General features: G+C 48.7%; 2 protein-coding genes across 4 annotated transcripts in view; one reads left to right on the top strand and one right to left on the bottom strand.

Annotated features, from left to right (window-relative positions):
• Positions 1–16,634, top strand: part of LOC148123655 (vomeronasal type-2 receptor 26-like) — a 247,112-nt gene that overhangs the window by 53,704 nt on the left and 176,774 nt on the right. The gene's annotated exons all lie outside the window — the stretch shown is intronic.
• On the bottom strand, positions 1,696–12,773 carry LOC148123662 (vomeronasal type-2 receptor 26-like). 3 transcript variants are annotated; one of them, XM_087919114.1, is made up of 4 exons: positions 12,335–12,773; positions 12,024–12,198; positions 11,220–11,451; positions 1,696–5,191 (listed from the first exon to the last, which is right to left on the bottom strand). In XM_087919114.1, the coding sequence occupies exons 2-4, from the start codon at positions 12,095–12,097 to the stop codon at positions 4,259–4,261; spliced, it is 1,239 nt and encodes a 412-aa protein (XP_087775240.1). In that variant the 5' UTR covers positions 12,098–12,198; positions 12,335–12,773; the 3' UTR covers positions 1,696–4,258. The 3 variants fall into 3 exon arrangements, with proteins under 3 accessions (XP_087775240.1, XP_087775241.1, XP_087775242.1); XM_087919115.1 differs by having other exon boundaries at positions 12,024–12,192; XM_087919116.1 differs by lacking the exons at positions 11,220–11,451; positions 12,024–12,198.

Below are 16,634 nucleotides of genomic sequence, written 5' to 3'. Positions count from 1 at the left end.
AGCATATCTCCTGGCTATCTGGGATGGTTTAGGTGAGTAGTGGTTGGAGAGGATCTCTTGGAGTTCATCCCAGGGTATGCTCCTGATAGCACGAGGGGCGACTAGTGCTGTAGCGGTGTCAAAAACCGCAGCCCCACAGTAGCTGAGGAAGTAGGATTTTTTCCTGTGCTCAGCAGCATCTGCTAAACCGATAGCATCGAGGAAGTAGCTGAAACGGTTTTTGTATGAGTCCCACGTTTCCTCGGCTGGCTTGAATGGTGGGAATGTCAGATTGGCATTCATTTTGGAAATGGTAGGCTCGTCCCCTTCAGTCTTGATTCAAAATTCGCGCTCTTAGAAGAGCGCTTGCGGCTGCGCTATCAGGCGGTGTCAGTCTCTCCGGCTACGGAGGCTTTTTGAATTTCGCGCCCTTTGTGAGCGCCGGCGGCTGTGGCTTCAGCGCCCATGACTTCGCTCTAGTGACTACAGCTCAAAAACCTCAAAGGCTTTTTGAATTTCGCGCTCTTTGTGAGCATCGGCGGCTTCAGCGCCCGTGGCTCGCTCTTTGTGGCTTCAGCTCTTTGGAATCGCACTACTGGAAGCCTCTGATCACATCCCATCCTCGTCGCCAGTGTTGTGGAGCGGCGGAAGGAACGAGGCTAAACCAGAGTGAAACGTAAAAAGGCTTTATTGCAGTGAATAAAGGGTTGCCGCGTCTGCCTTCTCGCTAGGCAGGCTAGCTGGCGGCAACGGGGCTGGCACTGCTCGACAGCCGCCTTTTATAGCCGGCTGTCAAACGGTGCCAGCCAATGGGAGAGGCTGGTGCTCCCGCTCAAACAGCGGACCTGGTTGGGGACTCCAACCAGTCCCAAAGACATAACACACGGCCCTTTCTAAATGGATTGTGGGAAAGGGGGGGATATAATTTATGCGCTCTATGCAGGTCATCCTCACATATTATTTCATTTCATAAATACATTGTGGAAATACTGCTGATATAACTCGATCTCAGGAAAGAGTAACAAACACTTTTGTGATTTGATCAGAAACCCAGTTAAGTGAGGGGTGGATGGTATGATAATTAAGTGGATAAAAACTGATTTTAAAATGGTACTCAAATAATCTTTAGTTTCTTTCAATCTTTGTCATGAAAATGGGAAGATACAACATTTTGTCATTAAGTCATCAATTTTTCTATGTTGTCATTAATATAATAGGGTTGATAAATTGCTATTATACAAGATTTATAACAATTCTCAGGCAAATGTACTTTTATGTTATTTAAACATTACCAACTTTCCAGAAAATATTTCTGATTTTCTCCTAGAAACAAATGTATGACTAAAAAGCAATAGAAAACTATCTGGGTTTTAGGATTTGATAAATTATAGTGTCTCATATAAGAACATTAATGATGCACTGGATGAAGGATTGTGCCAAGGTTGATAAGTATATAAGGGAGCCAGTTTGCTCTACTGGTGAAGCCTCCGAAGTAGAAACCAAGAGGCTGTGAGTTCAAGTCCCACCTTGGTCATGAAGTAGGCTGGGGATTTGGGGCCAGTCTCTCAGCCCAACTCAATTCACAGGGTTGTTGTTGTGGGGAAAATGAACACACAACTACTCATTGGTACTCAGCCCCCGTGGCTTCTGCAGGGAAGGGCTTTTAAGGATGGGGGATGAGTTAGTGCACTTAGTGAACTCAAACAAGGCCTCGAAGATCTGGAAATCCAACAAGATGGGGCTGCTCTTCCCAAGAATGTTTATTTGAGCAGCCTTTAGAGCAACGAGATATTTATATCGAATAACCCTGCCAAAAGTCCAAAGGGAATTAACCTCCGAGAGCTGCAACGGAGTTCCCAGAGCCGTTTCAGGGGGTCGATACAAAGAAAGAGCGCCTGAGCTGAGACTGAGGCCGTGTGGACAAGGAGCCACTCAAACTGCAGCTCACGCAGAGGCGGTATTCAACCTGTTCTCATCGGTTCAGGTGAACCGGTGGTCACCCCTGGTTGGCCACACCCCTTAACCGGGTCGCCTGCTTGTCCCTGTCGCTCTCTTAGCTTTCCCTACCATGTGGTGGCTCTGGTGCAGATCGGGCAGATGTCCCAGGGCTGTTGCACATGCGCACTATGTGCAGCCGTGGGTGTGCTACTGATGCAGTGCACATGTGCAGCAGCCCTGGGACATCCGCCTGTCCATCCTCCCTCCCGGAGCACATTTTCTTCCTTCTCCCAGTGGATGCGCCTCCTCCAGTCCAGCCCGGCCCGGCCAGCCAGCAGGGGAGTGGGCGGATGTCCCGGGGCTTCTCACCCTCTTGTGACGATATGCCTGCAGGAGCCTCTTGGGCCGGCTGAGCCGACAGCCGCCATTCCCAGGTTTCTACTCTCCTGAGCTTGGTCGATGCCTCTTCACCTTGCCTGAAGCGGCTGGCCCTGCCCTCACCTTCCCCTCCCTCACCTGGCCTGAGAAGGGAAGGGGGACGGTGGGGGATAGCAAAGAGTCCAGGTCCCTATCTTCCCCTCTCTCTCCCCCACTCTCTGTGTCTGTGTGTGTATGTGTGAGACAGAGAAAGAGAGAGGGGGGGGCAAGAGAAGAAAGAAAGAAAGAGCAAGAAAGAAAGAGGGAGAGAAAGAGAGAAAGAAAGAGAGGGAGAATGGAGAAAGTGAATGAGATATATGGATGGATAGATAAATACATGGAAGGAGGGAGGGAGGGAGGGAGAAAAAAAGGAGAGGAAGGAAGGATACAAATCCTGGTTTCAGAAGACTCTTTAAAGCAGCATAGCAATCTAGCGCTGGCCTGCAATGGATCTCAGAGGTCATCTAGTCCAACCCCCTGCTCCAGCAGGAGACCCTTACACAATCAAAGAATAGCAGGGTTAGAAAGTCTGAGTATGTTTGTGTGTTTATGGTTGTAAAAACTCCAAAAACAGGTCAAGCAGCTCTGGGGAGATCAGTCATAAATTAGAACACTTGCCAACCAACCAGCCATTAAGCGAGGACCAATTGTATTTCGTTTGCCAGTCACATGGCCACCTGGCCAAGCCCACTCAGTCACATGACCACCAAGCCACGCCCATCAGGTCATGTGACCACCAAGCCACGCCCACAAATTCAAGCCATGCCCACAGAACCAGTAGTAAAAAAATTTGAATCCCACCAGTGAGTTCACAGCCTGCTATGCAGCATCTCCTATCAGGACTCAGGGATTCACTTTGTGACGCCTCTCCTAATAAAATATCCGGGAAATACGGAACTCTTTTATGTGCAACTGCAGTTATCAGATCAGTAGGAAGGAGTTTCTCTGAATGGGGCCAAATTCTGTTCTGCCGTAACACAAAATTATGTATTTATTTATTTAGGACATTTATATTGCCACATATTCGCACATGACTCAGCATTAGGCAGACTCTAACTGCCCATTGACTGTCGTTTATTTTTATTTTTCTCCATTATTATTATTATTAATTGTAATGCTGGTCTCTGACTGTACTAGAAGTGGACTGGATGAAGGAGGAAGCTGTGTTGGAGGCATTTGCCATCTTGAGTTATTTGTAAATAAATACATGTTTAAGAAAACAATCTCAAAATCGTATTTGACTGCAACCTGAAACTGAGTCTTGAGAGAAGACAAGGAGGAGATTATGAGAGCAGCTTCTCCAACTTACAAAATCTCTCAGTTGGACAAGGGAGGATTCAACACTCTTCCAAAGACGGAAAGAGGTGTTGGGAGTTAAAACCCTTCTCATTCCTAGGAAAATGAAATATTTTAGGATATACTAAAAAGGGAGAATATATTTCCCCTAAAAAGAAAAGTAAAAACTCAGAGAGCCTGAAACTCAGCCCCCCTCCTCCCACTTTGCTAATGGACCATTACTCTGGCCTAGGCCACTCTATTTTACATAACAAAGATCTACTCCAAGTGAAGCTATATAGGAATTGCCCAAAGCCATCACCATCATCCAGCCAGGCTCAACCAAGCCTGGGACTCAGGACAGACTACAGAGTTGGCCCTGCATGGCCCCATGGGAGTCTGACAACCAATCAGAATACAAGCTCCAATTCAAATCCCAACAGAGGGCATCAAACAGTTGCACTCTCAGCATCTCAGCCCTTCTTTCCTCAACCAAGGCATGTGCTCCTGTCCACCATTAAACCATCTTCCAAGCAGTCACCATGTTTCCAGCGTCTTTCTTCCCCACTTGGACCTGAACCCAGAAGGAGATTTCTTCCAACAGAGGCTAGACAGAAACTTCAAATCTGCTCCCTGTTATTCTGGAGCATCAGACAGGAGCAATTAGATGGTGCAAATCTCTTGACCTTTTGCAGCACAAGAAGGTTGAGATGTTCCCCTCCTTCTCCTTTGGGTTCCTTCTCCAAAGGATCTCAGATGAATGGATCCCTATTGGGACCCCCCATACCTGCCATGGCTGCAGCCTCGGAGCCCCCAACCTCTTTTCTCCCTCCTTCCTCCCCCTCCTCGATCTGGAGGAATAGGCAGCATTCATAGCCTGTGACAGAGTCTGAATGAAGCTGTAGTGATGACCATCATTTATGATCCGTTTCCTGTTCCTTTTTTTCTGGGTCTCCAGTGGGGCTTTCTGGGTGCATCTTCTGCGGCCTTTGACAGAAAAGACGTGCTTGGAAAGGGAACAGCGGAAATAAAGATCTTGAAACTGATCTTCCACAAAGAAATAAGGTGCAAAGGCAGCATCCGTTGGCCTTATTTTAGTCAGATAACCAAAGTTCCAAATACTATGGATGTGTTTGAGAAGTCTGTGCTTCCTTACTGGATACGCTGAAAAACTTGTGAGGATCCAGACTTTCCCTTCAATGGGTCCTGGCAAATGCATAAGTGCTTCATGGAAAGGAATAATTCTCTCCCAGATTGGAATAAATTCCATAAAGTGAACAAAGACGTTGATTTGTCTCCAGTTAGAAAGGGCCGCCCTGAGGGGGGCTGTTTGTGTAGTTTTTGAAAATCGTTGTGATATAACCACACAAATTCCATTCCTGACAAGCATCGGAAGGAAAATCCTCATGAAATTCTCTCCATTCTCTGTGTCTGAAGCAAAGAGGCCAATCAGGGTCCATCTGAAATGGAGGAGCAGCTGGATGATTGCTGGGTATTGGAATCCTTCTTTGGGGAGCATCTGGTGGAAAAAGGGGAATCTCCTTTTATCACTCAGAGCCTCTGAAGGAATTAGAGCAGTGATCTGAAAAAGTAATGAAGAATGCTGTGTTATAATGTGGTCTAGATCAATTCCAAAATATTAGTTATTGACAAACCCAATTTTGTTCTGATGAACAAATCAGAACAGTTTGTTCCTTAGTCATGGATTAAATATTTAAGACAGTTAAATATTTAACAAGATTGTCTATGAAAATGGAATGCAAAATCATATTAAATAAAAAACAATTAAAATGCAATGTAAATTTCCCTGTCACTCCTACAATTCCAACTATTAGATTCAAATGAGCAGATGTCAGATACAATGTTTGGATGTAAGATATAGGGCAGTTTTATGTGCTATTTCTGAGTACTGAAACCTCTTTCTCAGCTTCTATATCCCAAATTCTTTGTGGAACAATTTTTCAGCTTCTTCTCCAGATGTACAAGAGACTAAGAGACCGCAACTCCTAACACAAATTGTCAGTTGTACAATCCAATAAGTCTTTAATTGAAATTTTGCCTGTTTTGGGACTCTTTAATTTTAAACCAATAATTATATACCCTGAATTTATACAAAGTAGAAATGTTATAAATTCATAACTTACTGTATTTCTGAGGGCAAGAGCTGAAATCCTTTTATCCACCCTGTTATGTCCTGAGGACTCAAGGAGTTCTCACTCAGGTCCACTCACTTGTGTGGGCGTTATTCCCCCATTCCCATTGGTCAGTTCTCCCCAGCAGCCAGCTATAAAAGCAGGCTGCGGGGTCCAACTGCTGCTGATTGCTGCGAGCCAGTTCCAGGCTTGAAACGGTCAGCCCTTTATTTGTAAATAAAGTACTGTTGCACTCATGCTCTGGTTCAGCCTCTCATTGCTCAAACTTAACACTGGCGACGAGGATGGGATGGCTACCAGAAGCACCTTGCAACCGCTGAGTCACTAGCCACGATCTACAGCCCAGAGAGCGATCGGCTGGCAACAAAAGCTGATCCGCAGCCAGAGAGCGGTCAGCTAGCGAACAGCGATCAAAAAGAGCAAGCGCAGATCCGCAGCCAGAAAGCGGTCTGAGTCAAATAGTTAAGCGTCTGTGGCAGCTTGTTAGCCTCGCTACGGGGAAAGTGAAGCGCTGCGAGCAGCAGCCGCTCTGCATTTGGCGCGAAATTCAAGCGGTGTCATTTGAATTTCGGGCCAGTAAATCACAGCACAGCGCTGTGAGAGTCACTAACGCCCACTTTTTGGCGCGAATCAAGACACCTCCAACGGCTAGCAGCCAACGTGGTAACCAGAGAGAGAAGAGAGGGTAGCAAAAAACCTCTCCAGAGCTGATATCACTAGTAACTCACGGCGTTCGTAGTCCCAGAGAGATTTCTCCCATGGTAGCCCAGCCGTTCCAGCACCATGAGTTCCAATCCAGTATTCCCGGCGTTTAAACCAGGCGAAGAGAAGTGGGAATCGTATAAGAACCGTTTCAATCATTACATCGATGCGGTCGGCCTGTCGGATGCGGGAGAGCATCGGAAAAAATCCTATTTCCTAATCTACTGCGGAGCCACCGTTTACTGATACCGCTGCAGCACTCGTGGCGCCGAGAGAATTAAAAACGTTCCGTGGTCAGAGTTGCTTGAGATCCTCACAAACCACTACGCTCCCAGGCCTTCACAAATCGCAGGAGGTTCACGTTCCGAATGAGGAAGCAATCAAGTAAGGAGACCATCAGCCAATATATGGCCGCCCTCAGAACAGCAGCCCTGCACTGCGGGTTTGGAACATACCTGGAGGACATGCTCCTCGATCAATTGGTTTGTGGGGTCAAGGATCTCAACCTACAGGCGACTGCTAGCTAAAAAGACCTCAACCTCGCGCAGCGTAGAGAGGCCCTAGCAGCCGAGCTAGCTACGAACTCAGCCACCGAAATTCAGGGCCCAAGCGCCAAGCTAGCAGCGTTCCCAGTCCATTCCGAAGAGGTGGAAGCGGAGGAAGGCCACACGATGAGCGATGTCCATCGCCTCACCAATGACAGACGGTCGCAGGTAGGGGCCAAACAAGAATACACCGGTCCACCCAAGCACATCACCCTGTGCCTAGCCTGTGGGGATCACATCAAAGGGCCACCTGCAAGTTTAAAGGAGCCGTTTGCAACAACTGCCATAAGAGGGCACATTGCGAGAGTCTGCCAAGCCCCCAAGCGCTGCACAAAGACCCCGTCCTCGCACTCGGGACCACAGAGGCAAGTATTAAACTGTCGCATGCGCACCGCCTTGCCAGGCGTACTTGCCACTCTGTTAGTAAAATTTCTCTCTCCGTTTCCCTAGAAGGTAAACCGTGCCACATGGAGGTTGACACAGGGTCAGCGCTCTCAATAATCTCGTGGAACACCCTCAAGAGACTCCACCCCAGCCTATCTACTACCCGGCTTCAGAGATGCCAGTTCGGTCTGAAGGACTACCAGGGAAGGCCATTCCCGTGATCGGCAGAGGCAAGTTCTTTGTCAGTTTTAGAGCTTTTAAAGGCCACCTACCTCTAGTGGTAGTTAACGGCAATCTACCCACCTTATTGGGGCTCGATTGGTTTCCCCACCTCGGCCTAGGGTTAACAGGAGTCCATGCTGTCTCAACCTCAGACACTGACTCCTTATTAGCTGACTACGCAGATGTGTTCAGCGAGGAGCTGGGGTGTTATAATGGAACCCCATCTCGTTCACCGTTGACCCCCAGGCAGTCCCAATCAGATTAAAACCACGTAGAGTTCCATTTGCTATTAGACCAAAACTAGGCGCTGAATTGGATAAACTACTAAAACAAGGGGTCATTGAGCCAACAGATTTCGCCAAGTGGGAGGCGCCCATTGTCACACCCCTCAAAAAGATGGTAGCCTGAGAATTTGCTCGGACTACAAGACAACAATCAATAAATATTTACAAGTTAGCGCCTATCCCGTGCCCGTCATTCAGCACTTATTGCACACATTCGAACCGGGCAGTATTTTTGCTAAATTGGACATGTCTCAAGCATATCAACAGTTCCCTGTTGATAACCAAACAAGCGGAACTTCAGACCATCGTCACTCACAGGGGTGCCTTCGATGCAAGCGTCTCCAATTTGGCGTAAGTGTTGCCCGGGTATTTTCAATCCCTCATGGGCCGGATTTTACAGGGCCTCCCTGGTGTAGTACCCTACTTGACGACATCTTGGTCTCGGCCAGGGACAGACCCCAACTCTTCCAGAGAGTGCGAGCAGTGTTAGAGAGGTTCAGACAGCATGGCCTCAAGTTAAAAAAAGAAAAATGCGCCATTGCCACTAGACAGGTGGACTTTCTGGGTTATAAAATTGGCGCCTCTGGCATTCACCCCCTGGAGTCAAGGTCAGGGCGATCCACGAAGCTCCACACCGACCTCCAAAAGCGGAGCTACAAGCTTTCTTGGGACTCCTAAACTTTTATGCATCCTTTTTGCCCCATAAAGCCTCAGTAGCCGAACCCCTACACAGATTACTAGACAAAAAGTCACCGTGGCACTGGGGGCACAAAGAAGACCAGGCGTTTAACGCCGTCAAATCACTACTTACGTCAGAGGCAGTGCTCATCCAATTCGACCCCAACCTTCCTTTAGTACTGGCAGCAGACGCATCCCCTTTTGGAATTGGGCGGTCCTTAGTCACCGACTCGCCAATGGCGCCGAGGCCCCCATCGCCTTTTTCTCCAGGGCGCTCTCGGCCACGGAGGCGAAATACAGCCAAATAGACAAGGAAGCCCTAGCAGCTGTTGCAGCCGTGAAAAAGTTTCACGAATTCCTTTTTGGCCACTTCTTGAACTGGTCACCGACCATAAGCCCCTCCTGGGCCTACTGGCGGCGACAAACAGACACCTCAAGTCCTCTCCCCTCGGATGACAAGGTGGACGCTTTTCTAGCGGCCTACTCATACAAACTTATCCACCGCCCGGGCAAAACTCTATCACGCTGGCGCACTCAGTCGCTGCCCCTTACCGCTCCGGCTGAAGACCCAGCTCCTGTCAATGCCATTTTTGAAATCACCCAGTTGGACCTGCCCATCACCGCCCTTGACATCGCCGCCAAAACCAAGGCAGACCAAGCGCTCGCCCAGGTGCTCGACTGGGTGAGGAGGGGGTGGCCGGGAGGCAATGTTGATAACAAATTCGCACCCTTTAAGACTCGCATGCAGGAGCTGTCCAGTTTGCAGGGTTGTCTACTGTGGGGCACTCGAGTGATCATTCCGACCTCGCTGCGTACCCGAGTCCTGGGCGTTGCACGAGGACACCCGGCATTGTGAGAATGAAGGCGTTGGCACGCAGCTACGTGTGGTGGCGGGTCTAGAGCGAGGACATTGTCAATTGGGTAAGTTCCTGCAGCATTTGCCAGGAATCCCATCCTGCTCCCCCATCGCCACCCCTACCAGATGGGAGCGCCAGCGCCCCTTGGTCTAGAATCCATATCGATCTGGCCGGCCCGTGCATGGAAAGATGTTCCTAGTGGTCGTGGGCGCTTATTCCAAGTGGATAGGCGTGGCGCAGCTATCCGACCACCACACTAGCAATCACCAGCGTGTTACGCGCCTGTTAGTTACCCATGGACTACCCGACTCCTTGGTCTCCGATAATGGCCCACAGTTCGCATCAGTAGAATTCAGCCGTTTTGCAGCCAACCTAGGCATTCGCCACATTTTCAACAGCCCCATTTCACCCTGCGAGTAATGGGTTGGCTGAAAAGGGCCGTCAGGACCACCAAAGAGGCCCTCGCTAGGTTTGGCAGAGATGACTGGCACCACAAACTCTCACGGTTCCTGATGAGCCAGCACTCAACCCCCTGTGCAGTCACCAATAAGTCCCCAGCGGAACTTCTGATGGGCCGGCGCCTGAGGACTGTATTAGATAGACTGCACCCACAATACTGCCCTGACTCTCCCTCGCTTCCACTTGGGGGTTAGACATTTTATGTTACAGGAGCCGATATTAGCAAGAGAATTTCGCTGGGGACCCACTTTGGATTCGGGCGAGGTCATCGCCGTCACCGGGCCGAGATCATATAGAGTCAGGCTGGAGGATGGTCGCGTCTGGAGGAGACACATAGACCAACTCAGAAGGCGCCTCAGCAACCTCGCAAACAAGAATCCAGAGTCTCCAGTCGAAGGGAACCGTCCCATCCGCCACCCAGCCACATCGCACCCAGTGACCAGTCTGCGCCAGCGTCGTTCCGGTCAGCCCAAACCCGGACAACAGCGCCCAGAGAGTTGATCAACCGGATCCAACCCACGAGTTTGACTCCAGAAACCAACCGGTGGTTTCGAGGATGCCAGTCAGAGAGTGTTGGCGACACTATGCCAGCTCAACCGTCACAGACTGATGCCGAACAGTCAGACAATGTTCCCGAGTTGCGCCGCTCCGGGCGCAACACAAACCCCCATCTACCTCAAGGACTATGCGTGTTCGCATCTGGGGGAAGGGTGTTATGTCCTGAGGACTCAAGGAGTTCTCACTCAGGTCCACTCACTTGTGTGGGCGTTATTCCCCCATTCCCATTGGTCAGTTCTCCCCAGCAGCCAGCTATAAAAGCAGGCTGCGGGGTCCAACTGGCTGCTGATTGCTGCGAGCCAGTTCCAGGCTTGGCAAGCACGGTCAGCCCTTTATTTGTAAATAAAGTACTGTTGCACTCATGCTCTGGTTCAGCCTCTCATTGCTCAAACTTAACACACCCCAAAGATACTCTTCAGATCCTGTGATCTCAATAATTTTTTATACATTGACAGGACTCTTGCCAACTTGATTCCAATTGGATAAGGCAGATATTATTGATATGTGAAAATGAACATAGTAATGGAGGACCTCAAAAGATGGATAGTTTTTCAATAGTTGAATATTCAGTAGAATATCCTCTACAGGGACCTTATGGCTCTTCAGGCCTTTAATGGTGAACTTGAAGATGAACATAATAGGCTAAAGACATAGTTGTTATGTTCCCTAATATTCTGAAAAACAGTTCTTGAATTCTATTAAGATATTAGATCTGTTGTTTATCCCCACCACCCTGCTCACCTTAGATAGAGAAAAACACACACAAACCTGTGGGACTTTGTAGGTGCCTCCTAATGTTGACATCTGGATGGAGATGGCCCTGCCAGCTCCATCAATCAGAGCCAGGAGGTTCTCCTTCCTCCCACAGCCGTAGTTGGGGACATTGGCTTCTCCAGTGGAAAGAATGTCCAGCAAGGCATCTGAAGTGCGGAAGGTGCTTCCATAGTTGTCATGGATGTAGTAACCAAGTGTGAGATTGTGCAGGAGCTGGGAATTCTTGCTGACCGTTTGAACAACAAAAATTGATCTTAGGGTATTTACTAGAGTAGAAGTCTCCCTATTGTAAAAACAATATTCATGTTATTATATTCAATAGCAACAACAAATATTTTTAAAATATATAATCCTTCACAAACCTACTAAGCCTTAGGCCAACATTGATCCAAATCGAATGATCAATTATGCAAATGAGAGAGGCAACTACAATTGTTTCAATTGCTACTTAAACAAAGGTCATTATTCAAGTGATGAACTCAGGAATGAACTGAGAAAGGAAAATCATCTGGATTTCATTCAGGTCCCTATAAAACTCCATCTTTGGATTTTACTCTCTTCCACAAAGTAAGGCAAAAGAGGGAAACCATGGAAATAACAATCATTCAGGAAATTAGACAGGTCCTGAGGTACAAAAATAAGTGAAATAAGAAGAAAAGAAGAGTGTGAGAATTGCATATGGAGGGAGTGCAACTCCATCACCCTGCATGACTTACGAAGAAGAAGGAGAAGGTATGGAAGGAGGACTGTTGAAAGTTCACATTATAGGTGACACATTTGTTTCAGATTTGACCACACCAATGAGATGGTCTCCAGGCCTGTAAAAGCTCCTTCGACTGAACCCACCGTGGTGCTCCAAACTCAATGGGCATTTCCTTCTCAGCTTCCCACAGACTGATGGGGACATCAGCAGCAGCAGAAGCAGAAGCAGGAGGTCCATCATTCGTGGCATTAATCAATCCATTTCCTGTTTCTAAGACAAACAACAGGAACAGTTGGAGAAATTCAAAGACTCTGAGAAGTGCCAGTGGCTTTCCTGATCTAAGCAGAGAATCACTCAGTTTCATCTGCAAAGGAGAGAAAGGTGCAATCAAGAGCAGAGCCTGCACCTGTCCCAAAACTTGGTCCCAGAGAGCTTCACCCAAGGAATTTATCCTTTTCTGATACAAGATCCTTTGCATGTGGCTTCAGTCTAATGCCTGCATCAAAGTCAAAAACTGGAGGTATAGCATCACAGGTCTCAAAGCCCCAGATGGTTATAATTACAGCAAGAAGCAACTTCTCCTCTTGGGATCCAACTTTTTCCGGGCTCCATCTGCAGAGGAGAGGCTGGAATAAAACATGTTAGTAAAAATTACACATACACCCCCGGGATCATTGTTCTGTTGTGATTGTGGTCCTTCCTTCCTGTCAAGGCAAGTCCAGAAAGTGATGCTGGGGAAGAGAGTTCAACACTCAGGAAATTGACTTCTGCTGTCCTTCAACATGGCCTCTTGTCTTCAGAGATTGCTGGGGAAGGTCACCCAGAGCTATGGAGTTTGGTGTCACTTCTAACCTATGCCATTTAACTCTAGTGTTGCCTGTCTTCTAATGACAATCGGCAACAGCCTCAAGATCTCTTCGGGTACCCTAACTGCTATCTATCTCATTTATTTCTCCCATATCTTCTCTACTGCTAGGCTTAATTCTTTCGGCTGTCATTAGCAACGTGGGGGAGGGATAATTGTGGGGGAGGAAAGAGAGCTGGAGGTGTTTTGCATTCCTTTACTGTGGGCAGCAAAAGTAGGGGGTGTATGTGTTATGTCTTTAGGACTGGTTGGAGTTCCCAACCAGGTCCGCTGTTTGAGCAGGAGCATCAGCAGCTCCCATTGGTTGGCTCCATTTGACAGTCGGCTATAAAAGCCGGCTGTCGAGTAGAGCCAGCCGTTGTTCGCTTGCAGTCTGCCTTGTTAGCTAGCAGACGCGACAACCCTTTATTCCCTGAATAAAGACTGTTAGTTGTATGCTCTGGTCTAAGCCTCGTCTATTCCTTCGCTCCACAACACTGGCGACGAGGATGGGATATGACCGCAGGCTAGCCAGAAGCACTCAAATTCAAAAAAGCTGAAAATCAGGCCAGCGAAGCCTCGGAGCTGAACCGCAGCCACTTCGCACTGAAAGCTCAAGCTCATCCGCTGCGAAAGAGCTGAAGTCACGGCACTGAAATCTCAGCCGCCCACGCCCCCGAGAGGGCGCGAAATTCAAACCGCTGTCATTTGAATTAGTTACTCAAGCGAAGTACGGCACTGTAGCCACAGTCGCCAACGCTCCCCAGAGAGCGCGAAATCCAAACTGTTATCACTAAGCTGAAGTCAGTTACGGCGCTGTTAGCTGCCGCCGCCAACGAGCGCAGAGAGCGCAACGCAGGCCGCCCTTGCAAGGGCCGAGTCACAGAGCGAGTCGAAGGCGTTGTAGCTGCAACCGCCAGCACCACGATAGCGCAGCCCAGGGCCACGACCAACCAGAGAGATAGCCGGGTCTACCGTCGACACCGAAGGACCCAAGATGAACGCCAATCCGGCGTTTCAACCATTCAAACCCAATGAGGAGATGTGGGACTCCTATAAAAACTGCTTTAGCCATTATATCACCATTGGGTTAGCCGACGCTGCAGAGCATAGGAAGAAATCGTACTTCCTTAGCTACTGCGGGGCTGCAGTTTTCGACACTGCCACGGCACTTTTTGCACCACGTGACATCAAGAACGTTCCATGGAGTGAGCTACAAGAAACACTCTCGAACCACTACTCCCCAAAACCTTCCCAGATTGCTAGACGCTACGCGTTCAGGATGAGGAAGCAAGCCGAGGGAGAATCCATCAACCAGTACATGGCCGCCCTGAGGACAGCTGCTCTTCAATGCGAATTCAAGAATTACTTAGACGACATGCTTCTCGACCAACTCGTCTGTGGGGTAAGAGATCAGAGGCTCCAACGTCGTCTGCTGGCCAGGAAAGATCTAAATCTTTCCCAAGCGGTGGATGAAGCCCTAGCTGCTGAACTATCCGTCCAGTCAGCAGCTGAGATTCAGGGCACTGCACCAAAGCCTGGTACTTCCACCGTCCACTCAGAGGAGGTGATGAGCGAAGCTGACCCCTCTGAAATTTCAGATGTCCATCGCCTCAAGCAACTGAAACAGCCACAGGTAGGAGCGAGGCAGAGAAACAGCAGTGGCCCACAACAGATCCCTTTGTGCATAACCTGCGGGGGTTCCCATTCCCGGGCATCTTGCAGGTTTAGAAACGCCAGTTGCCTAAACTGCCACAAGAAAGGTCACCTTGCAAGAGTCTGCCAGGCAGCACGCGCTCCTCCCCAGAGGTTTCCTTCATCTCCTAGCCTCCAAAGGCAAGTAGAAGACTGTTACACGTGTTACCACGCCAACCACACTTCCTAAACTCCAAATAAAATTAAACTCTCTCTCTCTCTAGAAGGTAAACCTTGCACCATGGAGGTGGACACCGGCTCAGCGCTCTCAATCATCTCCTGGGATACGCTGAAAAAGATTCAACCCAGACTGACCAGGAAGCAGCTGCAAAAGTGCCACCTCACCCTGAGAGACTATCAAGGCAAGAACATCCCTGTCCTCGGGAAAGGCAAGTTCCTTGTTAAATTCCAAACCTTCAAAGGCCATTTGCCTTTAGTGGTGGTTAATGGTACCCTCCCTAGTCTTTTGGGGTTAGATTGGTTCCCCTCTCTTGGCCTTAGTGTAACAGGGATTCATGCTGTCTCAACTTCTGATGTAGACACATTGTTCTCTGACTATTCCGATGTTTTCAGTAGCGAGCTGGGTTGCTACAATGGCACACCCATCTCCTTCTCCATAGACCCCCAGGCAGTTCCTGTCCACCTGAAATTCCGTAGAGTACCTTTCGCTATCCGCCCCAAATTAGACGCGGAACTAGACAAACTTCTCAAACAAGGGGTAATTGAACCCACAGATTTCGCCAAGTGGGAGACCCCCATAGTCACCCCACTCAAAAAAGACGGTAGTTTGAGAATTTGTGCTGACTACAAGACGACCCTTAACCGTTATCTCCAGGTTAGCGCATACCCCGTTCCAGTCATCCAGCACCTGTTGCACACTTTCGAACCCGGCACCATTTTTGCCAAGCTAGACATGTCACAGGCATATCAGCAGTTCCCTGTAGACAGCCACACAGCAGACTTACAAACCATAGTAACTCACAGAGGGGCATTCAGGTGTAAATGCCTCCAATTTGGCGTTAGCGTTGCCCCAGGTATTTCTCAGTCACTAATGGAGAGAATTCTCCAAGGTCTTCCAGGAGTAGTTCCCTACTTTGACGATATTTTGGTCTCAGCTATGGACAGGCCCCAGCTCCTCCAGAGGGTTAGGGCAGTATTGGAGAAGTTCAGACAGCATGGTCTCACACTCAAACGGGAGAAGTGCACCATCGCCACTAGGCAGGTGGACTTTTTAGGATATAGACTAGATGCCTCAGGCATCCACCCAGTGGAGTCTAAAGTAAAAGCCATCCACGAGGCACCCACACCTACCAATAAAACGGAACTACAAGCCTTCCTGGGTTTATTAAATTTCTACGCTTCATTCTTACCACACAAAGCTTCAGTCGCTGAACCTTTACACAGGTTATTAGATAAAGACACTCCGTGGCACTGGGGCCCCAAAGAATCCCATGCATTTAAAGCGATCAAATCTCTGCTCACCTCTGACGCCGTTTTAATTCAGTTCAACCAACGCCTTCCCTTGGTCTTGGCTGCTGACGCATCCCCTTTCGGGATAGGAGCTGTCCTAAGTCACAGACTTCCCAATGGCACCGAGGTGCCAATTGCTTTTTTTTCCAGGACCTTTTCCATGACTGAAAGAAACTACAGCCAGATTGATAAGGAGGCTCTGGCTGCAGTAGCGGCAGTCAAAAAATTCCATGAATTCCTTTTTGGCCACCATTTCGAACTCATTACCGATCACAAGCCACTTTTGGGACTTTTATTGGGGGACAGGCAAACTCCACAAGTACTGTCCCCCAGGATGACTAGATGGACATTGTTCCTGGCGGCCTATTCGTTCAAGCTGGTCTATCGCCCCGGTAAGACTTTAAGCCACGCAGATGCTCTCAGCCGCTGCCCCTTGCCAACCCCAGTTGAGGACCCAGCTCCGGTGCACGCAATCTTCGAAGTCAATGAACTTAAGCTACCTGTGATTGCAGATGACATCGCGGCACACTCCAAGAAAGATAAAATAATCGCCCAGGTTCTGGACTGGGTGGGGAGGGGGTGGCCGGAAACAAAGTGTTCAAGTTGATTTTGTCCCATTTAAAACACGTCAACAGGAATTATCAAAACTCCAGGGATGCCTGCTGTGGGGTTCCAGAGTCGTTATCCCAACCACTCT

Source organism: Pseudonaja textilis, unplaced genomic scaffold (genome assembly GCF_049901715.1).
Source record: "Pseudonaja textilis isolate UNSWEBS1 unplaced genomic scaffold, rPseTex1.2 PTEXSCF26, whole genome shotgun sequence".
In the NCBI taxonomy this organism is placed as follows: domain Eukaryota; kingdom Metazoa; phylum Chordata; class Lepidosauria; order Squamata; family Elapidae; genus Pseudonaja; species Pseudonaja textilis.
Note: the sequence above shows the minus strand (reverse complement) of the source record. Positions and strands in the feature narration are given on the sequence as shown.